At 50.5% G+C, this 22,190-nt stretch overlaps 1 protein-coding gene across 7 annotated transcripts in view; it reads left to right on the plus strand.

The window, feature by feature from the left end:
* FUBP3 (far upstream element binding protein 3) overlaps window positions 1-20,293 on the plus strand; it is a 53,413-nt gene extending 33,120 nt beyond the window's left edge. For 6 of the 7 annotated variants that reach the window (XM_072778341.1, XM_072778342.1, XM_072778344.1 and 3 more), the window contains 11 exons: window positions 2,907-3,011; window positions 4,292-4,394; window positions 5,024-5,124; window positions 7,938-8,079; window positions 12,334-12,494; window positions 13,262-13,335; window positions 13,632-13,712; window positions 13,882-13,958; window positions 16,527-16,598; window positions 17,861-17,988; window positions 18,950-20,293. In XM_072778341.1, the coding sequence (XP_072634442.1) occupies window positions 2,907-3,011; window positions 4,292-4,394; window positions 5,024-5,124; window positions 7,938-8,079; window positions 12,334-12,494; window positions 13,262-13,335; window positions 13,632-13,712; window positions 13,882-13,958; window positions 16,527-16,598; window positions 17,861-17,988; window positions 18,950-18,958 (1,053 nt within the window). In that variant the 3' untranslated portion in view covers window positions 18,959-20,293. The remainder of the gene's footprint in view (window positions 1-2,906; window positions 3,012-4,291; window positions 4,395-5,023; window positions 5,125-7,937; window positions 8,080-12,333; window positions 12,495-13,261; window positions 13,336-13,631; window positions 13,713-13,881; window positions 13,959-16,526; window positions 16,599-17,860; window positions 17,989-18,949) is intronic. The other variant, XM_072778345.1, reaches the window with a different exon arrangement.
* Window positions 20,294-22,190: the final 1,897 nt, after the last annotated feature.

Raw genomic sequence — 22,190 nt, forward strand, 5'->3', positions numbered from 1 at the left:
TTTTCCTGCCCACTGCAGCATACTGTGCCTTTGCTGCATTTAGAGGACTTCCAGGGTGGCATACCTTGGTGAGCTAGGCTGTCAGTAACAGCTGTTTCTCCACAGGAGTTCTGGGGCTTTGAGCCAGTGGAGGTTACCAGTCTCCTGCAAAATATTTCCCCCATTCTTCCCCTCCCACGATGATACTTTATTTACACATATATGTATTTGTGTGTGTGTTTATGTAGGTATATATGTTTATTGTAATTAACATGATATTATGGCAGTCTCGGGGTACAACAGAATGATTCAGCACATTGCAAAATTATATCCATCACGCCTTGGCTCACCATAGTGTGCTTATCATCCATCACTGTGCAGTTATTAAAGTATTAGTGATCATGTCCCCTGTGCTGTACTTCTCAACTCCAGGACTTACTACTTTTATAAATGCAAGTTTATACCTCTTAATCCCCTTCTCCTATTCATTTCCCCCAATTCTTTCTTTTTTAATATTTATTTATTAAAAGAGAGCATGAGCAGAGCAGAGGGAGAAGCAGACTCCCCACTGAGCAAGGAGCTTAATGTGGGGGTCAATCCCAGAACCCTGAGATCAAGACCTGAGCCAAAGGCAGACACTTCACTAACTGAACCTAGGCACCCCTGTTTCCCCCAATTCCTTTTTTTTTTAAGTATTTTTTTAATTTTAATTTTAATTTTTATTTTTTTTAAGATTTTATTTATTTGTTCATGAAAAACACAGAGAGAGAGAGAAAGAGAGGCAGAGACACAGGCAGAGGGAGAAGCAGGCTCCCCACGGGGATCCTGACATGGGACTCGATCCCAGGTCTCCAGAATCACACCCTGGGCCAACGGCGGCGCTAAACCACTGAGCCACCTTGGCTGCCTAATTTTTTTTTTTATTTTTTGATTATTTATTTATTTATTTTTAAAGATTTTATTTATTCATTCATGATAGAGAGGGAGAGAGAGGCAGAGACACAGGCAGAGGGAGAAGCAGGCTCCATGCCGGGAGCCCAATGCGGGATTCGGTCCCAGGACTCAGGATCGCACCCCGAGCCAAAGGCAGGCACTAAACCGCTGAGCCACCCAGGGATCCCCTAATTTTTTTTTTAATTCAGCTTGCCAGCATACAGTATAATTTCCCCCAGTTTTTAATGTTCTTGTTCAGCATAACTCAATTTGCTGTTATCAGGAGTTCTTCCGGTCCAGGTACATAGGTAAAAATCCTGGTTTTAGGGACACCTGGGTGGCTCAGCAGTTAAGCATCTGCTTTTGGCTCCAGGCATGATCCTGGGGTCCCAGTATCAAGCCTCACATCATGATTAAGAATCATGATTTTAAAGCAGAATTGAGGGCCAGTGATTCAGACGGCCTCAGGCCTTGGACTCCAGGCAGTGGTGCAGCACCTCACTCCCCTCCAGCAGGCCAGGGTCCCCCAGGTGCCTTGCCCCTCCAAAGCATCTCACCTTCCTTTTTTTTTTTTCCAAAAGATTTTTTAAATTTATTTATGAGAGAGGCAGAGATACAGGCAGAGAGAGTAGCAGGTTCCATGCAGGGAGCCCCATGTGGGACTCGATCCCAGGTCTCCAGGATCACGCCCTGGGCAGAAGGGAGGCGCCAAACCGCTGAGCCACCCAGGGATCCCGCATCTCACCTTTCTAAATGTGTGCACATTGGCTCCCTGCTTGCCTTCTCTGGTGGAACCTTCTGTTCTTTTATGAAAGAGCTTATTTTCTTGACATTCCACGCATTTGCAGGGAAGTCACAACAAAATATTTTTAGTTTTTTTGTTTTAATTTTAAAAGTACGTGTATTCTACATTTTTTATTTGGGAAAAGCCGTTTCCTGTGTTTAGGATAAATGGTTGTGTGTTTGCTTTCTCTCCCAATTTTTTATTATAAAAATCTTTAGACATACAGACAAGTTGAAAAGATGAACAGTGAACATGTACTTGTGTAGCCTCGTCCTACCTGTCATTTTGCCACACTCGTGTGTTTGTGTGTTTTATTTATTTACTTATTTCTGCTTTACCATTTGTGAGTAAGTGACAGATATCATGACCGTCTGCCCGCAGATCCTGCAGCATGTATCTCCCAAGAACTGGTTTCTATAATCAGGCCTAGGAAAATGATAGCAAGTCTCATAACATGATCTTATAGTCCCATGCTCGCAGTTTCTCCAAATGTCTGAAGACTTTAATTCCTGTTTGTTTGTTTTTATTTGGGTGGTTTTTCCAGAACCAGGATGCAATCTGGGTTCCCAGACTTGAGTTGTTATGTATGGCTGATGTCCAGTGCAGGTTCCTTGAGGCTGGGACTGGTATGGGCAAGATGGACTGACTTAAAGTGCATTGGGGGGGCAGAGGACACTGAGTGTGCCTCCAAGAGCATCAGGCCTGGGAGGTAGTCTTGCCAGGTGGTAATTGGGATATTTGATCTCTGGGTGTTGGAGGATAGATTCAGGCCCCCTAGGCTGGCCTTTTCCCTTCACCTCCCTGGAGCTCCTCTGCGATGGGTTGCCTTGTGATATCTTTTACGTGGAACTTGCCCACAGAGCTCTCAGAAAGAAACAGTGTGCCAAAATGCCTCAGGGCCATAGTAATCAATCTCTGACCTAGCACAAATGTGCTGATCCAACTGTGGCTTAAAGGAAGGCAGGCCCTTGTCTGTGTGGATGTCTTGGGCAATGTAAAGAACACGTCACCTAAGATTGGTCTATGTGACCCACCCTAGCAGCCTCCTCCTGTCCCATGTTGTGATACAAGAAGTGAGCTCTCCCACAGCTGAGCACCTTCTGAGTCTTTAAGCCTGACTTAATGGGGTCTGATCTTGAAATTTCACCTGGTGTCATGTCTTTTCTTAGGATTTTGTTTTCCATAATGCCTTTCCTCTGTGTTTACGCAGCAAGCGAGAGAAATGGTATTAGAGATCATTCGAGAGAAAGATCAAGCTGACTTCCGAGGTGTCCGAGGTGACTTCAGTGCCCGCGTGGGAGGAGGCAGCATAGAGGTATGCTTGTCCTACAGGTTAGTTTCCAGGCAAACGGGCTGCGCTTTTAGATCGTAGACCACACTTTGGTTAGCTCTTTAACCTTGAGTGAGTGAGTGAGCTTTGATCTCTTCGGAGCCTGGGTGGGTGTGAGGAAGGACCCAGAGAGTCAACCATAGGGAGGGGAGCCAGCTGCATGCATTTCAAGGAACGGGGCCATCTTCCTGGTTGTGAGGTTTTGCCTCAGCACTTTCCTGCTGCCCAGGTGAAGACTAGAGGCCAGATTTTCTCAGTGCTCTGTGTTGTGATGGTGTCAGACCTGGAAGGCCAACTTATTGATGAGGTGGAATGGAATGAAAAGCTTTCCTTTATTTTTTTAAATGTTTTTAAAGATTTATGAGAGAGAGGGACTGAAGGAGAGTGCAGGGGCAGGGAGGGGCAGAGAGAGAGCATCTCAAGCAGGCTCACTGCTGAGTGCAGACCCCAATGCAGGGCTTGAACTCACAACCCTGAGACCATGACCTGAGCCAAAACCAAGAGTCAGGTGCTTATTTGACTGAGCCACCCAGGCTCCCCAAAAAGCATTCCTTTACAATGAAGTTTTGAGATACGCTGCACCGTGGATAGAGCTTGCAAACATTATGCTTAGTAAAGTAAGCCAGATACAGAGAGACAAATACTGTGTGAGTCCATTCATGTGAGGCGCCCAGAATGGGCAAGTTCCCAGGGGTAGAATGTAGAGCAGAGCTGACCAGCACTGATGGAAGGAGACTGTTTAATGGATACATAGTTTTGGGGGGTGATGAAAAGGTTTTGGAAGTACAGAGACTGTTGATGGTTACACAACGTTGTGTGTATATTTAATGCCACTGAACTGTATACTAAGTAATGGTTAAAATGATAAAGGTTATGTGTTCTTATATTTTATCACAATAAAAGAATGAAGGGGGGACATTTTCAAGGACCAGTGTACATGATATATTTATGCTTATTTCATAGAATTGGGAAGATAAGTTTGCCATCTTTAACCTTTTATCTATAAGGTTTATTCTTCATTTTTATAACTAATGTGATGAAATCTCAGATGCATTAGCTAACTTAATAGGCAAGAATGTAATCATCAATCACGATATTTTTCCTAAGAGGGGAAAAATATGCTGTATCATATCATTTCTAGGAAGGCACTGCAATCAAAATCAAGTTGTTTGTTCTTTGGGTCTTTTTTTTTTTTTTTTAATGTATCCTTTAAGAAATAACAGATTTGCAGACAGCTCTGATAGATTTTGTTTCCCTGTGCTCAGGTGTCTGTGCCAAGGTTTGCTGTTGGGATTGTAATAGGAAGAAATGGGGAAATGATCAAAAAGATTCAGAATGATGCCGGGGTGAGGATTCAGTTCAAGCCAGGTTGGTTTTGATGATTCTCAAAAATCCTTAGTGCTATGAAGAATTATAAAGTACTTAACAAGCCAGGGACTCTATAATTAGCTCATGTGTGTTCCCTCCCTCCCTCTTTCCTCCCCACTCCTCCCCCCCATACTATTACCAAATTATCAATCTAGCTTTCTCCTCTGGGCCCTCATAGCATTTCCAGCTTTTAATTTTATCAAGGAGAGACAAAAAACAATCTGTTATTTTGACTTCATTATTTAAAGATAAAACCATTTAAGAAAAAGACTAACATCTTAGAATAAAGGACAGTTCTTTAAATTTTGTAGATTTGTCTTCATGAGCAAAATTACTTACATTGTCTTAATTTCCTCATTTCTCTGAAGATGGGAAAACATTGTGATGGGCTAATTTTGGCAACCTATACCATATATTACCAGCTCTGCTTTCTTTTGCCTTACTGTCTTGTGTTTCTGTAATGATATCTTTTTAAAATGCCTGTAATTACATAAGAAGCGAGTGTTGATATAAACCATCCAAAAAGATGATTATGCATCTGGTAGGAATATTGATTGCAAATCAGACTGACCTTTGTTTCCAACTAAAGTCAGGCTTTTCCTAACCCTGTCTCTCATTTTGTTCTACAGATGATGGTATTAGTCCAGAGAGAGCTGCACAAGTCATGGGACCCCCAGATCGGTGTCAGCATGCAGCACATGTCATCAACGAGCTTATTCTTACAGCCCAGGTGAGTCCAGCTTTCTGGAGTTCAGACACATCACCTGCAAAAGCAGAAAGTGCCACACAGGGTCTTGGGGCAGCACCAAAGAGAAGTCACGCCCTCTTGGATCACATTTCTGGAGCTCAGTGCTCTTGCCAGTTGCCTGCCTCCAGGTACATGGCTGGCAGCTTTTCTACGTCTGCGCTTTTCCTCCCTTCATGTATTTTGTTACTAGCTTCTTGCTCTTTGTTATACCAGATATCCTAGATACTTTGCTCTTTGTTATCTAGGTTTTCTTGACATAGTAAGTTCCTGACTGTGTAAACTATTTGGAGAAGTACAGTGCAGGTCACATTTCAAGCCATTGGGTATACTTGGCATGGAAATATATTAAGTAAACTCCAGGGCGCCTGGGTGGCTCAGTTGGTTAAGCATCTGACTCAATCTCAGCTCAGGTCTTGATCTCAGGGTCATGAGTTCAAGCTCCACATTGGGCTCCACGCTAAGCATGGAGTCTCTTTTAAAAAAAATAATAAATGCTTGGGCAGCCCAGGTGGCTCAGCGGTTTAGCACTGCCTTCAGCCCAGGGTGTGATCCTGGAGACCTGGGTTCAGGTCCCACATTGGGCTCTCTGCATGGAGCCTGCTTCTCCCTCTGCCTGTGTCTCTGCCCCTCTCTCTCTCTCATGAATAAATAAATAAAATCGTAAAAGAAGAAAAAAATAAACTCTAATCTTAGCTTCAGAAAACACTTCTGGATCCTCCAGAGTCTTAAAGCTGTCTTCACACACTGGATTCCCTGCACTTCTCTCTCAGGATGCGAGCTAGCTTGTGTGATGCTGTTAGCATCTTCACCTGCCCGCCCCCCACCCCCCCACCCCCCCACCCCCGCCCCCCACCCCCGCCTCCCATTGTGAAGTGCTCTGGGAACCACTGTGACTGACGCTAGGTTGGCATGTCTCCCAGGTGTGCCAAACTGAGGGCAAGTTTAAAAACACCGGAGGGGGATCCCTGGGTGGCTCAGTGGTTTAGCGCCTGCCTTTGGCCCAGGGCGCGATCCTGGAGTCCCGGGATCAAGTCCCACGTCGGGCTCCCGGCATGGAGCCTGCTTCTCCCTCCTCCTGTTCTCCGTCTCTCTCTCTCTCTCTCTCTCTCATAAGTAAATAAATCTTAAAAAAAAAAAAAAAAAAAAACAAACACCTGGAGCTGAAGAGAAGCACAGATTGGAAACTATAGCCCGAGCTCTGCTGATAGCTAGACAAGCCTGTGGGACAAGCCTCTGAGCCTCCCTGGGCTGAGCTCTCGACCACAGATGATTCGTATGCACCAGGTAGTGCAGCCCACACAATCCCCAGGGTCTTGGAGTGGCCATGTTGAAGTTACAGGCTTATAGCCCCCACCACAGACTTCCAGAATCAGCATACCCCAGAGAGGAGGCTTGAGCTTCTGCTAGAGTTGCAGCAATTCTTAGGATTAGACAAGTTCAGAAGAGACCAGCGTCCTTGGTAACAGGAGGAGTCTACAGACCCAGAGCTACAGAGGTTCAGGGCAGTGGGGAGATAGCCTCATCTCTGAGACTCTGGGGAAGGCCACGAAGTCGGCTATGTGTGCACGTACCCATGTGTACATACATTTTAACATAAATCCCTAAAATTGCTTTGTTTACTCATCATTTGTCTCTCATAAAAGCCGAGTGCAAGGAAAAAAGCACTCTAGTCATCTCTGTTTTCTGCTGGTTTTAATTCTGGGTAAACACTCAGTTTACTCTTAATCAGCACAGGTAGGTTCTGCCAAACATTTGTCCACTATGTTGAACATCTGTTTGGCTTCTCCCTTCCACGAAGGGGCTCTCAGCTTTGGCCAGATTTGCCCTCAACATATAAAAAAGAATTTTTTTTTTTAAGATTTTTGTTTATTCATGAGAGACACAGAGGAGAGAGAGAGAGGCAGAGACACAGGCAGAGGGAGAAGCAGGCTCCATGCAGGGAGCCCGATGTGTGACTTGATCCCAGGACTCCAGGATCAGGCCCTGGGCTGAAGGCGGCGCTAAACCGCTGAGCCACCCGGGCTGCCCACAAAAAAGAATTTAAATGCTGCAGCTCCATAGTTACTCAGAGAACAGAGACCTCCAATGAGATTGGCTGCCCCTGAATGAAAAGAACCTTCTTCTGTTAGGTGTTGACCATGGATGTGCCCTGTTCTGGGGGCCCGGCATGAGAATGTCAGAGGCTCCTTCACCCCACACCACAGGCCCACACACCTGATTTGTTCCCTCCTTTTTTGGGAGAATGGCACAACCCGGCTATCTGTAAAAGGCTTTTATCCTATTTGCTAGTTGGATTGTGAGGTGCTCTGACCACCCACAGCAGTGTCTGCGGAGGGGAGGGTTGGAGGCATACTTGTCACTTTGAAATGCCTGCAGCTCTTCCACATCTAATGCCTGGCTGGTGGGCCCAGCATGTGTTAGCCACGGGAAAGGGCAGACTCCACGGAGGAGAAAACGGCTCCTGATACCTGGACATTAGGGCCCAGTAATTAAGACTCGGCAAGAGGGCACTGGGCTTCAGCCCAGGAGTGTATACCTGACTGCGTGTTTTAGTTCAGTACAGTGGGGCTGTTTGTGAAACCACACACGTTCCTCTGCACATGTCCTCAGTGCTCCTGTGATTTGTGTTAATTCTGGCTTTGAAAGAGCACTTCAGAAACTGAAATGTGGCAAGGTGCTCAGGTTCTAGTGTGTGGCACTGATTATATCCTGTCACTTCACCTCCTCCCTGGGGCTGAAAAGTGGTCCTGGTGGCAGAGGCAGAAATCTTTACTTGAGCTTTGCGTCCTTCCTAGGAAAGAGATGGGTTCGGAGGCCTCACGGTGGCCAGAGGACGAGGACGTGGCCGTGGTGACTGGAGTGTGGGAGCCCCTGGTGGCGTCCAGGAGATAACCTACACGGTGCCAGCAGATAAGTGTGGCCTCGTCATAGGCAAAGGTAAGGGGCCACTGGTGGAGTTTCATGGTTCCCCTCCATCTGGCCTACCCGACAGCAGAGAGGGCCCAGATGGTACCTCCAGAACATAAAGTCAGGTCTGTTGGCTGCACTTGACTGCAGGTGCCAGGTCTGTGACATCAGCAGCCTTCCATAGAGACCCTGTTGGGTAGGGTCTTCTCATGAACATGCGCAGAGTGGGCTGTCGGTTATCATGTACAAACAGACCAAAAGTAAGACCCCACTGCCTGGTGAAGCCACGTAGGTTGTCAAAAAGGTCCCCTGCCCAGGATGATGGGGCCTCTGGATGTTTGTCAATCGACTGATTAGTGATTAATTTGCCTCCCGGGAGCTCAGAGGAACAGTTGAGATAATTCCTCAAGTGAAGGTTGCCCTGTGACAAATGTGTCACTTTTTGTGCTTACTGGATTTGGGTATTTGGGCTTTATTGACACGTGTAAGAGTGGTTTTTATCCTTTGAGCACATTTACTGTGAACAACGGACACCCTGTGGAGGGAAATAAAAATTGACTGGTTAGTTGTTTCAAGGCTTTGTAGAGAACATTAGGTAAGAAACCCTTGTTAGTGGCTAATGTGGCCGCTAGCCATCCATCACTGCGAGCAAGGGGAAGAGCAAGCAATTCCTGGGCTGCAGCAGGCTGGCCTTGGCTCCCTAGAGGTTCTCGGGAAACCTCACCCTGGGCAGCACACACAGGTTCACCTCTGGCCTTTGTATTTGCCTTCGTACATGTTGGAGGAAGTCAATGCAGGCTACACCCCCCCCGCCCTGCGAGTTTCTCCAATTTCTGCCACCACCTCTCTGACCTGTGGGAAAAAGCTAACGTTCCACAGAGCACAATTTGGGAATGGTCTTGGTTGGAGAGCTAAAGCTGCCTTAGCATACTGTCCCATGCTAGCACATGGGGGTGATCCCTCCTGCCCCTCATTCACCTTCTAGAGTCTGCATTTGGCCCTGTCGTGGCCAGTGTCTAAGGTATGCTCTCTTGAAATGTCTATCTCTGGTCTCTGTGTTGTCTTCAAGAGTATTAATCTTTTTTTTTTTTTAAAGATTTTATTTATTCATGAGAGAGAAAGAGAGAGATTGAGAGGCAGAGACACAGGCAGAGGGAGAAGCAGACTCCATGCAGGGAGCCTGATCCTGGGTGTCCAGGATCACGCCCTGGGCCAAAGGCAGGCGCTAAACCGCTGAGCCACCCAGGGATCCCCCCCCCCCTTTTTTTTTTAAAGATTTTATTTATTCATGAGAGAGAAAGAGAATATTAATCTTTGGAGGTGGTAGGAGCCACGTGAGTTTGTTTTCATTTCCTGGCAGGGTGTATGTGCTGATCAGTGTTTAGGGGGTGCTGTCAGCTGCCCAGATGCTAGTGGTAAGTCAGAGCCACTACCCAGACCATCAGCTTGGCTGCTGTGAGATTGAAACCAGTCAGTGCCTGTGGGTTGAGAAGCAGAGCTTGGTGTCTTTGCCTTTGGAGGACCATCCTGTCAAGGAGGGTTGACTCGCTGACTGTGTGTCTGCTCTAGACGGGCAGCCTTGCTGTCTGTACTGTGACCAGTCTTGGTAGTCCGTTAAATCTGGATGTGGCCAGAACCGCCCCTTGTAGTTTGTTCTCAACAAAGTCACCCTGAGTGACTCCCACAGGGAAGTGACTGCTCTGTGTCCTGGGGCTCTGACAGCAGCCTCAAAAGGCCCAAAGTTTTGTCAGCCGGGGTCTCTCTTTACTGCTGCTCTCTGCTGCATGGGCGTGGACACACACACGCACGCACACACACATACATGAGGCCTGGGTGTGGGGGTGCATCTTCTGAGAGAAGGTGTGTGGATGAGGGTGAGTAAGGGAGATGGGAGAGGGAGCCACCAGCAGTCAGGCCATTGGGTGCACCACCCCCCCCCACCCCCCCCACGGCCCCCGGCTCCAGTCCTTGGACAGACGCTGAGCCTCCCTGGGCCCCTGCTGGATTTCCATGATAAATACAGCAGTGGTGACAGATAGTGTGGCCAGCCCTGCTCTTGTCAGCCAGGCTTTTAGCAGGTTTGATTAATTGCTTTACGATTTCACATCCAGCCGGGGGGCCACTTGTGGGTCGCTTCTGCCCCCCATCAGGTGGAAGAATGGACAGGCTGCTGAATGAGCCTGTAGACAGCCACCATGTGCCAAGCTGGTGACCTCATTTTGAAGGAAGATGAACTTAAATTAACTCCTTCCGGCCCCGCGAAGTTTTGTGGTGCCTCTTCACCTTATTAGCATGCTGCCCTGGGCTTAGAGGAGAGGGCCTGGGGAACTGCTGCTCCAAGTGCCCTCCGGAGGACTGCTAGTCTGGGCGGCGGGGCTCTCAGCCTCAGACACGCGCGCGGCCTTTTGTGCTCTTGCCTCGGAACCAGCGGCACCTGGGGAAGGCTGGAGGATTCCTTCCAGCTCTGGGTGTGCGGTAGGAAGGCTTCCACTTGCTCTTCTTGCTCTTCCTTCAGCCCCAGAAACACTTTGTTTAGTAGCAAAGCTGCCTGCTTTTCATGGTGCAAAGAGGATAAATTCACCACCTCTGAGCAGAGGACAGTATTTCCGGGCTGGGAAGGGCTTACTCCTGCCAAGGCCGGCAAGCCGCTGGAGGCTTCCTATGACTTTTCTGCATTGGCCAGTACAGTTTGCTCGAGTTGGAAAACACCTTTTCTTCCACCGTAGCAGAACTTTAAGAAAATCATGTGTGTTGGGATCCCTGGGTGGCGCAGCGGTTTAGCGCCTGCCTTTGGCCTGGGGCGCGATCCTGGAGACCCGGGATCGAATCCCACGTCAGGCTCCCGGTGCATGGAGCCTGCTTCTCCCTCTGCCTGTGTCTCTGCCTCTCTCTCTCTCTCTCACTGTGTGCCTATCATAAATAAATAAAAAAAAATTAAAAAAAAATTAAAAAAAAAAAAAAAGAAAATCATGTGTGTAACACGTTGGTGTGTTGCATTGTTGTTTTTCATTTGCTCTTAAATTGAAACCCAACATCAACTAAACTGACACATGGCACGAGCCAATTTGAACAAAGCTTTCTCTGAAAGCCAGCAGCCTCCCAGTTTCTTCCTTCCTGTGGTGTCTGCCTTCAGGAGGCCGCAGGACCCCCGCTCCATCCTTGCCTCCTGTTCCCGTAGCATCCCACCGTAGCATCCCACCGAGGATGAGGTAAGACACAACACAGGCGGGGCCTGCTCTTGGGACCCCCTCCTTGTCCACCTGCTTGATAGGTGCTCCAGCAGCAGGCTGGAAGGACTATGGACACATTACCGTAAAATGACAAATATCATTTGAGGTTAGTTTTGACTCTGGGCGGGGTGGAGTGACACAGAGACTGGCCTTTAGTCTTTGCCTTTTGATCATTTGGTGGGGCTCTCTGCTCACCTGCACCAGATTGTCCACAGATTGTCTTTTTCTAAATTCGCAAAACTCTGGGCTTCCAGGTTTTCCTTGTACTCTGCCCTCTACACCCCACCCCCCCAGTTGAGCAGAACCGATCTGTAAATTCTGTGAAATTTCAAAAGAAGAATCAAACCATTGTGACACTGCTGGAGCTTTTGTTACGCAAATCTCAAGAGACTGGAACTCTCACAGGTTTTTCAAAGGGTCCAACTAAATTTTCATTACCCCACTCCACCCAGGCCTCTTTCTGTCTGTCTGTCTGTCTCTCTCTCTCTCTCACACACACATACAGACACACACATATCCTCAGCTGCCTCTCTGTCTAGACCTGCCCCCCCCTCCCCCCACTGCCCATGGAGGAGGCAGGGACTGGAGAAGTGACAGGATGGGACATTGAAGGCCCGAGTGGGCTCTGGGCATTGTTGGAGCCAGTGGCCCTGTCTGTTTGCCCAGTGGAGGGAGGGAGAGGGCAGAGCCGTGGCCCACAAGGCTAAGGATGGAGTGTCTTCCCGGGGCCAAGGCCTGGCTGCACCAGGAGCAGCACGAGCCAGCCTCTGAGGTTCCCAGCTCCATCATGCACCCACCCATGGGCTCCAGGCCTCGGCCTGGCTCGGAGAGAAACCCTGGCTCAGCTCATAAGCCTAGTTTTGCAAACGAGAGCCCTAACATTTGTCCGGAGGCGGAGGATTTCAGAGTTGATCCCAGAAGGAACTTCTCCGCTTTCAGACCAGTGCTGGGGTACAGATAACACCTTTCCTCCTCTTCACAGCAGAGTACTGCCGGACTGCTGGGTCTGCCACAACTGCCACTTATCCTCTGTCTTGTGTCCACCTGCCCGCAGGGGGTGACAACATCAAAAGCATAAATCAGCAGTCAGGAGCGCACGTGGAGCTCCAGCGGAACCCCCCTCCCAACACTGACCCCAACCTGCGAATATTCACCATCAGGGGCATTCCTCAACAGATCGAGGTGGCCAGACATCTCATAGATGAGAAAGTTGGCGTACGTACAAGGTCCTTCCCCTGCCTGGCTTAATGATAGCTGGGTTTTCTTTTGGATGTCCAAGGTACCTGCTCTTCCCCCAGAACCATGTACTTCCTGTGCCTTTCAGTCCTCGTGTCACGTGAGGGCGGCCCCTCCCACTTTGCCAAGGGGGAAGGTCGGGGCCCAGAGATGCCAGGGCCAGGCCCTCTGGCAGAACTCACCAAGGCCACCGCAGCTCAGCAGCTCAGGCCCAGAGCCGTATCCCTTGTAGGCTTAGATGAGCAGCCAGGCGGCAGCCTTCCCCCCCCAGCACTGCCCCCGGACTCCCGCGGGCGTGGCTCTGGCAGCCAGCCCTGCAGGCAGCTTTCATTGACTCTGGCTTTAGTTTCAGGCACCTCAAAGCAGATAAAGAAAGGGAGTGTTGATGGAGGACAGATTGGCCACTGCTCACCTCAAAGGGGACGTAGAATGGCAGAAAGAGCCATGGGCCAGCCTAAATTGACGGGAGAGTCAAGCAGGTTGGTCCCTACCCCCAGGGTGACACGCTAGGGCAACTGTGGTGGTGCCGTGTTGGCTGTGTGGTGGTATCGGTCACTCGATGGGGCAGAAGCCATTTCTGCAGATAAAGTCCACTGTGGGGAAGCAAGGCTAGCGAGTGTCATAGGGTATCTGTACTTTACTTGACTCTGTCTCCCCGAAAGCTGTATTTTGCCTTGGGGTGGGCCTGGGCAGAGGGCAGAAGTGCAGCCGACAGCAAGTGAGAGCTCCCTCTGTGCCCTTGACAGGGGACCAGTCTCGGAGCACCCGGAGCCTTTGGACAGAGCCCCTTCAGCCAGCCACCTGCTGCACCTCATCAAAAGTGAGTCTCTTGGGTTGGTCTCAGTGGGAAGAGTTCACCCCGTCTCAGGAGGTCCTCTTTCCAGCTGCTTCTAGGGAGTGCCAGCCAAAAGCCTGGAGTCCTGGGTTTGAGCAAGATTCCTCCCTTTGCCTCTCTCCACCGGCCCCTGTAAGCCTGTTCACAGCCCACTGACCAGTCCTGGGGGTGAGAGCCTCCCAGAAGCCAGAGGGCCTTGGGGCCAGCACCAGCATCCCTCAGCGGCTCTCCCCACCTGGTCCTCGGCCCGCTGTGTTCATTTGTTCTTTACTTTCTTTTAGCACATTTCCCCCAAGGAGCTCAGGCTGCTTCCCGAGCATTGCTGCTAAAGTGAATGGAAACCCCCACAGCACCCCTGTGAGGTAGGTGACTTCTCGCTCCATCCCTGCGGCCCTCCTGGGACAGGCGGGACCGGTGGGGTGGAGGGAGCAGAGAAGAGCTAGACCACGGATGGCTTGGTGGGAGGTGGGCCCAGGTGAGGAGAGGGGGATGTGGCCTGCTCTGGAACCAGTGGCTCTCTTGTCCTCCTAGTGGTCCTCCGGCCTTTCTGACCCAGGGATGGGGCAGCACCTACCAGGCGTGGCAGCAGCCCACACAGCAGGTCCCAAGTAAGTGACGTGGAGGAGATGGGACCGCGCGCCCCCCCTCAGGAGGGCCAAGGGGCTGGTGTGTCTGAAACGCTCTAGTTGCACATCTTGGCCAGTAGGCCCGGCATGCATGTCCCTCCCCAGAGATGCCGGGAGCCTCCCGGGGCAGGGGGAAGCCACCAGCTGAGCAGGGATGGCAGCTGGCTCCCTCCTGACCCTCCTCTCAGACCTTTCTTTCCCATTCCTCTGTTCTTAGAGCTAGGGGCTGGTGTCCACCTTGTTTCCACAAATGGGTCAGGAAGGCCTGCAGGCTTGGACCTGACCCTGCCCACAGCTCCTCCCCTCACTTCCCTCCCAGGCCCCCATACTTGCTGGGAGCCCTCCCCACTCCCCAGCTCTGGCCTCCTGGTGACCGTGTCCGTCCCCCCCCCCCCCCCCCCCCCCGCCCGCTTCTCTCCAGCACTGGCTTAGAAAGGATGTTCTTTCTATCTCCTGAACTTTCAGAAAGCACAGAGCTAGAGAATTAGCTCTGCTCGGTGACACCCTGAGCCTGCCCTCCGGCCCCACATGAGTTTCAGGAGCCATTCTGGAGTTATATTGCTGGTAGAGCCACCTTCACAGCCTTCAAAAACAAAACACACACCTTACCTTCGGGTTTTCTGTCCCTCCGGAGCGGTGGCCTGCTTGTGTTTGAAGGGATTCTTCAGTGCATCTGCATGTGATCCTTGCGGCCCACCAGATGCAGGACCCTGCATGCAGCTTTTAGCTCCCCGGGCACTGAGCCTCGTTCTGGGCTTCTCTTGTTTCCCCCTGAGCAGAGTGTCTCTGCACAGAAGCCCTGCCTGGGGGTAGCTGCTCAAGGTCACAGCTAGAGAAGCAGCCCAGTGGGGTCGGAGTCCTGAGGCCGAAGCTATACATGGCGTGTCCCCCTCCTGTGCACTCCAGTTCTGTTGTCTGTGAAATGAAGGGTTTAGGTTTGATTTCCAAAGTACCCATGAGCCCTAAAATTGTATAATAGCTTTTTTTTATTCCTTTTCCTCCCCAATATATTTTTTTTAATATGAAATGTCTCAGACATACAGAATAATATGAAGAATTTTACCACGAACACCTGTACACCACCTAGAGTGTGCCAGGCCCATTTCACTGCACTCACTTTGTCCTAGAGCCTGTTCCTGTTTTCTTTGCTTCTGTTCTGATCGGAAAGTGCCCTCAGAACAAGAGGGGGCCTGGGTTGAATTCACATTTTGCCCCATTGCTCAAGACAGAGACTGAGAGAGAGCCCTAGGCTGGGGGGAATTTGGTAGGGGACACATCCTCTTGCCTGAGGGGACTAGACCCTGGGGCCATGGTTCTGCAGAGGCCCTGCCCTGCTGGCAACCTCAAACCCCCACTGGCCCCAGAGGGGTTGGCAGAGGCCCGTGGGTCGAGTAAAAGAAAACAGTCAGTGCCTGGTTTCTTGCCTCTGTTCCCATTCCTTCATCTTGTTGTGTTGAGCTTTGTCTGTCTATAGGAGGCGGTGAGAATTGGTTCTAGTGAACTCTCATTTGGAAGAAACCTCTTGCTTGCCCAACCCTTGGCGTCTGCGGGAAGAGCTCTTGCTGCCCTTCTCCTGGCCTTCTCCAGAACCACCTTGTTCTGTTCCTCGCATCATCCTGAGCCACTTCCTGCCCCACTGGGAGGAGGGGGTGGGGGGTATCTTTGCCCTTTGGTCCCCCCACCTCACTTCTTCCCCCTGCCCCGCACACAGACTCCCCTCACCCCACGCCCCTCCTCAGACTGCAGTAAAGTAGCAGGAAAGACACTCTGCTGTGACTATGGTCACTAGCCACCACCTGCAATTCTAACAGAAAACCAAATGCTGAATGGGGTCCGAGCAGGTGGACACGTGAGCCAGCCCTGACCTCAGCAGAAGGAAAGGTCCCAACTTGTCGCTCTGGTCAGGGCTTCTAACCCCTGCAGAGGCAGGCCGCAGTCACTCGCTCCCCAGATCTTTCCTGCCAGTGCCACACAGAGCACGCGCCCCTGGTGGGGTGCCAGGAACAGCCCCACACACCTCTTCTTCCCCTCCACTCCTACCCCAGAAAGGCACGAGGCCAGATTGAGGTCAGATGCATGTTGTGGCCCTCAGCCCCTCCGCTGTGTGTACCTCGTCTTCTGTCGCAAGCAATGTCCGGGCCATTTCCCCTCACGCTTCCTGTGCTTCTGCTTGTCCAGAGTTAAAGCCGTCAGTCTCTGAACAGAAGGGTCAGGGGAAGAGTGTGGTCAGCACCACTTGGATTCCTTGTTCCATCCGAAGGCCGATTCAGTTCAGGGAGCCTCAGATGAGGTCACTCTGGCTCCGGGGCACCCTGAGCTCATATCTCCATCTGAAGGATCAAGGCTCTTCCGACCCTCTGCTCTTGGGGGGGGGCAGCAGTCCTGCCCAACCCCCTCCTCCCAGGGGTCTTAGTCACACCTCGTGGGCCTGGGTGGAGGCCCTCTGGGGCGTCCCCATGTCTCCCCACGGCCGGCCTGCTGCTGCCTTACCAGGCCATGGGGTCCAGAGCCGGCGCCAGGGGCCTGACTGCTTTTGTGTTCTCCGCACAGGCCAGCAGAGCCAGCCGCCGAGCAGCCAGCCTGACTACAGCAAGGCCTGGGAAGACTATTACAAAAAACAGAGTGAGTGAGACGGCCCTCTGAACAAGCAGACCCTAGGCCCAGAGCCCCCGTGCCTGGAGGCCTCGCGGTCGTGGTGCCCTGTCACCTTCGTTCTTCCTGCGCTCTCCCTGTGTGACTTCGTTCTCAGTCTGCCTTTGTCTCCCTGTGTCCCCTGGGTGTCTGTCAGAGAAGACGTGGTGGAGCCGTCTGCTGCCGCCCCCCCCCCCCTTCTAGACACCAGAGAACCTAAGGACAAGCTCGGGGCCAGCTGTCCAGCCTCAGCCATCCCCTTTGGAACCGCTTGGCCAGGACTCAGAGCAGCAGGCCCCTGGTCCCTGACCATCTTGCCTCCACCCAGCTCTTTCTGATCCTTTCAGGGCAGGGAGGAGAAAGAGGGTAAAACTCCAAGAAGGCAGCCCAAAGTTGGTGTGGGTGCCAACGTGCTTGTTTCTTTTCTTAAGTTAGCTCATTTTTTAGTTGTGCCAGAAACTAAACCCATCTCTTTAACGGTTAAGAGAAGAAAAATCTAGTTACAGCAACCGAAAAAAGCCCCCAAGTGAATCCTTTAAAATTAGCCCTAATTCCTTTGTATTCCAAAAGTACCGAGCCAGAGTGTGGTTGGAGGAGGTGCTCACGTGTCTTGACTGCAGAGTATGTTACCTGCTGGTTGACAAAAATCAGGTCAAGGAGTGTCAAAGAAATGGTTACCCTGGTGTTTGGATTGTCACCCCATTGATAGCTTGGGGGGTTGGGGCAGTCAGGGAGGTCCTCGTCACCCAGAGCACCTGCTGGAAGGCCAGATGCCCTATCTTCCCCAGCCCTCCTGGGATTGGATGCTCTGTACAGGTACACCCTGCCCCCAGTGGGGCACTTGCACTCTTTTCCTTCTTCCTCCCTCCCTCTTCCTCTCCTTCTCCACCTCGCTCTCTGTGTGTCTGTGTCTCTCTCTCTTTCTCTGGCCCTGGCAGCCCATGGGGTAGGCAGACAGAGGCAGAGATGGTGATTTTGACAAGACGGATGTGCGATCTTGTGGGGGCAGAGCAGGGACAGGTAGCACGTGGCTGAGGGTCCTTTCTGCAGCAGGGCCCTGGGCAGTGCCCAACCGCACAGCATCCCAAGGACCCTCCAGCGCCAGACTCACCGGAGCCCAGAGGGAGAGCGCATTGGCACTTTTTCCAGCTGCCCCCGTCTTTGGGAAGGGATTCCTCTAAGCTGACAGCGTCCTTTACCTCCCCAGACACATCCCCACCCCCGATAACCCCTGTGCTCTCCTTTGTCATCAGGTCACGCCGCCAGCGCTGCTCCTCAGGCCAGCTCCCCGCCGGACTACACAATGGCCTGGGCGGAATATTACAGACAGCAGGTGGCTTTCTACGGGCAGACGTTAGGGCAAGCTCAGGCCCACAGCCAGGTCTGTAGCCCATCACCAGCACCGCAGGGCCTACCCAGACCAGTCCTGACCCCCTTTCTGCCAAGCCTGTGTGTGTGCCTGACCCCAGGGCAGGAACGCGGCTGCGGAGGGATGGCCCTCGCCCCTGTGCCGCCCAGCATGGCAGCTGTCTGCTGAGAGGCCGGCTGGGACCACGCTGGCCCCCTCCTCGCAGGTTTGGGCTGAGTGGGAGAGGAATTGGCTGTGCAGCCTTTGTAAGGAAGTGCCCGGTTCTCTCTCATGTCTCGGCCCTCACTGTGCAAGGCTGAGTGACACTCCAGTTTCTCTTGCTAGCCCTCAGTTTCCCCAGCCGTCAGTGAGAGTGACAAGCCTGTGGTACTGGGCGGGCTTGGCACTATGGTAGGGAGCGTGGGAGACACACCTGCTGCTGCTCTTAAAGAAGGTTGTGTGGCCAGACTGTTCCCCCCGCCCCCCCGCCCCCCGGCCCTCAGCAGTGAGGGGCGGCAGGGAGAGGGCAAGTCCACACCCTCTGAAGGCTGGGCAGGGCAGAGCACCAGATCTTCATCCCGCACGGAAAGCTGGAGGGCTCCATCCAGTTAGAAGCCAAAAATGGATTTCTTATTAATGTAGGAACATGACCAAAGGCGCCCCCATGCACCTTTCAGGTGACCTGCTGCTGACCAGGTCCCCATGGACCCAAACTCGCTGGTCATCTCACTGCCAAAATTGGCCCTCTGTGCCTGGGCTCAGTGGAGACAGGTGTCAGGGCCGGTGGGCAGTGGTGGAAAGGTATCTCGTGCTGGCTCCCCTGCTTGAGTAGCTGCCCCAGGACCCTCCTGTACAGGAGAGCATGTGTCTGGGCCAGATCCAGAGCCACAGGGGAAAGGGTGACCTGTCACCTCCCTGCCTTCAGAGCCCCAGGCTGAGACAGGACACAAGAGCTGGCCTCACAGACTAACTTCTGTCCCCTTCCTTCCCACAGGAGCAGTAGGACAGCCACCTGCGGCTCTTTTCTCCCCGAAATCATTGTGAGCAAAAACGTATTTGTAACAGAGGTTTTTAGATTTGCAAACCTTTTGATGAAGAACCTTTGTTTTCTGTGAAACACTATATTTAGATTAACAGGATTTTTCTAAAAATCGGGAAAATTAGTTACTAAAAATTGCTGGTAATTTCTGTTTCATTATTTTTGTTTGTTATTTCAAATGTGTAAGCTCTGGGATTCTTTTTGGAGCAAGACCTGCAGATTCAGGCACCAGAATGTGCCTCAGAGCAGTGACATTTCAACACGGTGTGTTTGTTTTGTTTTGTTCCGTTTTGTTGCGTGTCTTTTTATTTACAGTTTTTTTCTGTTGCAACAGAAAGTGGCTTGGAAGTCTTAGGTGGTATGTAACAAATTCTTTAAAAAATTTTTAAACAGTATTTAAATATTCTTAAATGTGTAAATTCATTAAATGTTTTACTTCTAATTTCTTGTTATCTTGGCTGTCTGGTTTTATTGCATTTTTTAAAAAACTGAACTATTATGTATTGTAATTAATTATGTGAATTCTGAATTGAGACAGATAATTGTATTGCTGTCCAACAGGGATTGGGAGGGGGCATTTTATAGGGTTTGTATAATTTCTAGAGTGCTAAAGGGTAATATAAAAATGTGTCCGTGTGTTTAGCAAACGTTTTTTTCCGTGTCTCTATTACCAGTGGCAGTTGTGTATCTAAGACCTCCAAGCTTGTTTTAAAAACAAAACAAAAAACCTTTCTTCTCTCAGAAATATAAATACTGTTATTTTTAATATTAAAAAGAAATTCGATATAACTTTTAACAAACACTGTGGAACGTTAAACCGCGTGAAAATGTAGTAACTGTTGTTTAATTCCGAGATGTTTCTTCCTTTTTTTCTTTTAAATATTTTCTTAATATTTGTCAAATTAACTAGATGGATAAATAAATCTAGTATTAACCACCATATGAATTAAATAATTTTGATTTAATAAAAGGGATAATATGATTTTCAGTGTTTACTGTAGTGCAACTTGTACAGATAACATGTATTTTTAAAGGAAAGAAAAACGGAATCGAAGCTATTTTTCTCGCATTTTTAATTGACCTGAGGGACATTCCGTTTGAAATGTACCGAAGTTACAGTTTCTGGATTTTTCTCCTTATTTTCCTTATAATGCTTGAAATGTCTAACTATTAAAAAAAGGCAATTGGAAAATGTTATGCATGTTGTTTTTTTTTTTAAAGTGTTCTTTTTATTTGACTGACAATTCATTTTACACTCTATATAATAAAATTTCCACAAGACGTCTTGTGGGCCAAGTATTTTTAGTCTGTTTGCTTTCCTTGTGCGACCTGCCCCCCTGCCCGCTCCCCCCACAATGAAATCGAGCGGACGTTCTTGCAGTTCGCAGCCTGTCGGTCGTGCTGCACTACGCAAGCCCGACTCGGCGCGCAGCCCAGGTGCCTAGCTCCTTCGTCACGCTCATTTTATTTTAATGGCTTGGTATAATTTGACAGTGTGAGAGCCTTGATTACCACCAGCCCCTCTTACCTGTCAGGTCTAAGCAGCTCTTGACGTGGGTGTGAGATCAAGAAGCCAATAACAAGTTTCCTCGCGCAGAGGCGCTGTCATGGTAAGTGGAGCTGGAGGAGTCATTTAAGGGAGGTTGTGACCAGCTCTGCAGACCGCCCGCAGCCGGATCAGCACTCTTCCCGTAACTGGGTCAGCGCACCCCCTGCCTCCGCCCGCTTCCCCACACCCCTGCCCTGGCATGCAGTCGCCAGTCGCCAGAGGAGGTCGGGCTGGTCCTGGCCTGGCGCCCTGGGCTGCCGGTCCTTCCATGCTTTCCTGGTACACGCTTCTCGGGCTGCGGCTGCCTGGGCCGCTCCCCTCTTGTCCCCGGCACTCAGCCCGCCGCTGTGTGTCTGTGCAGTGGGGCCAGGTGGCATTTACCCTCCCAGCCCCGTGCCCGCTGGGGGGCATCAGGTGGCTGGGAGGTGCCAGCAAACGTGCTCGTTTTCTTTTGGTGTTTCCATTAAGGAAACAAAAGGGAGTGTCCTTACCCATAGGTTTAAGTCACGGAGGGTCCTGCGGTTTCAGGACACAGCGTGACAGTGTAGGCCCTCCACTAGAGGCTATCGAAGAAGAGAGAAGAGCCTTTGACTCCTCTTTTTCTCTCCTTCCTTTCCAGTCGGTTGAAGCAACTGGCTCTGGACACAGCTCCTGACTTTAATATTTGAAAATGCCCTGCCCTTTGCTGCTGGCTTTACGTGTGAGTCATCTCCTCATTTAGACGCCCGGTGCTGTGAGGATCCCGTGCACAAACCTCCCTGCAGCTCATGTGCATGCGTGCGTGCGTGCGTGTGTGTGTGTGTGTGTGTGTATACGTGCGCTCATGTTTCCAGTTCAGGTCCCTTTTCTTTTCTCTACCCCAAGCTCTAAGAGGAGGGGAAAAAAAGCATCTGTGGCTCCTTGAGGCCGAAAAGGGGTGTGGAGAGCAGCCCATCTGCAGCCATTCTGAGGCCTGTTGAAAGCCGGAAGACAAAAAGGAGATGTGGCATCTTTAACTACACCTCTAGAGAATCGAGTTTGACGTTGAGAAATTGAATAGTAAAAGCCACTTGGAAAGAAGGAGGGGCGAGCAGGAGGAGGGCATAAACGCTGATGATGGTAATGGGAGTTGGGGAGAGGGCATTACAGAGAATACTTCCTTCTAATTCATCTTCCAAGCTCTGTGCCAAAACAGCATTTGGCATGGTTCACAGGGAGCGATTGTGTGATAATGAACCCTAAGGTGTCCCTTAATTGAAGACTGAGCATTGCGGTTTGTGCCAAGAGTCATAAATGGTGCAGGCTTGCGGGAGGATGCATTTTCTTAAATGTATCGGTAAGTACAGATTAGCACTTGTCCCCAGTGAAATGCCCATACTATAAATTATGGAAATCTCTCTCTCTCTCTCTCTCTCTCTCTGTCTCCCTCTGTCTCTCTCTCTCTGATGCAACCTTTTATTGAGGCAGGGGAAGGCGGGGTACAGTACAGCAGGAGGCAGGGGGGAAAGTTTGCAAGCATATGAAATTTGGCCTCATTAACATGGCGCCCACGAAGATGGTTCTCATCAGCAGTCTGGGATTCTGGAAGGCTAAAGTGCTTGAAATGTACCAGGTTCAGCGATTGTGTTCCATTAAGAAAGCTGCACGGTCATCACTGAGAGGACAGTC

Source organism: Canis lupus, chromosome 16 (assembly GCF_048164855.1).
Source record: "Canis lupus baileyi chromosome 16, mCanLup2.hap1, whole genome shotgun sequence".
NCBI lineage: Eukaryota > Metazoa > Chordata > Mammalia > Carnivora > Canidae > Canis > Canis lupus.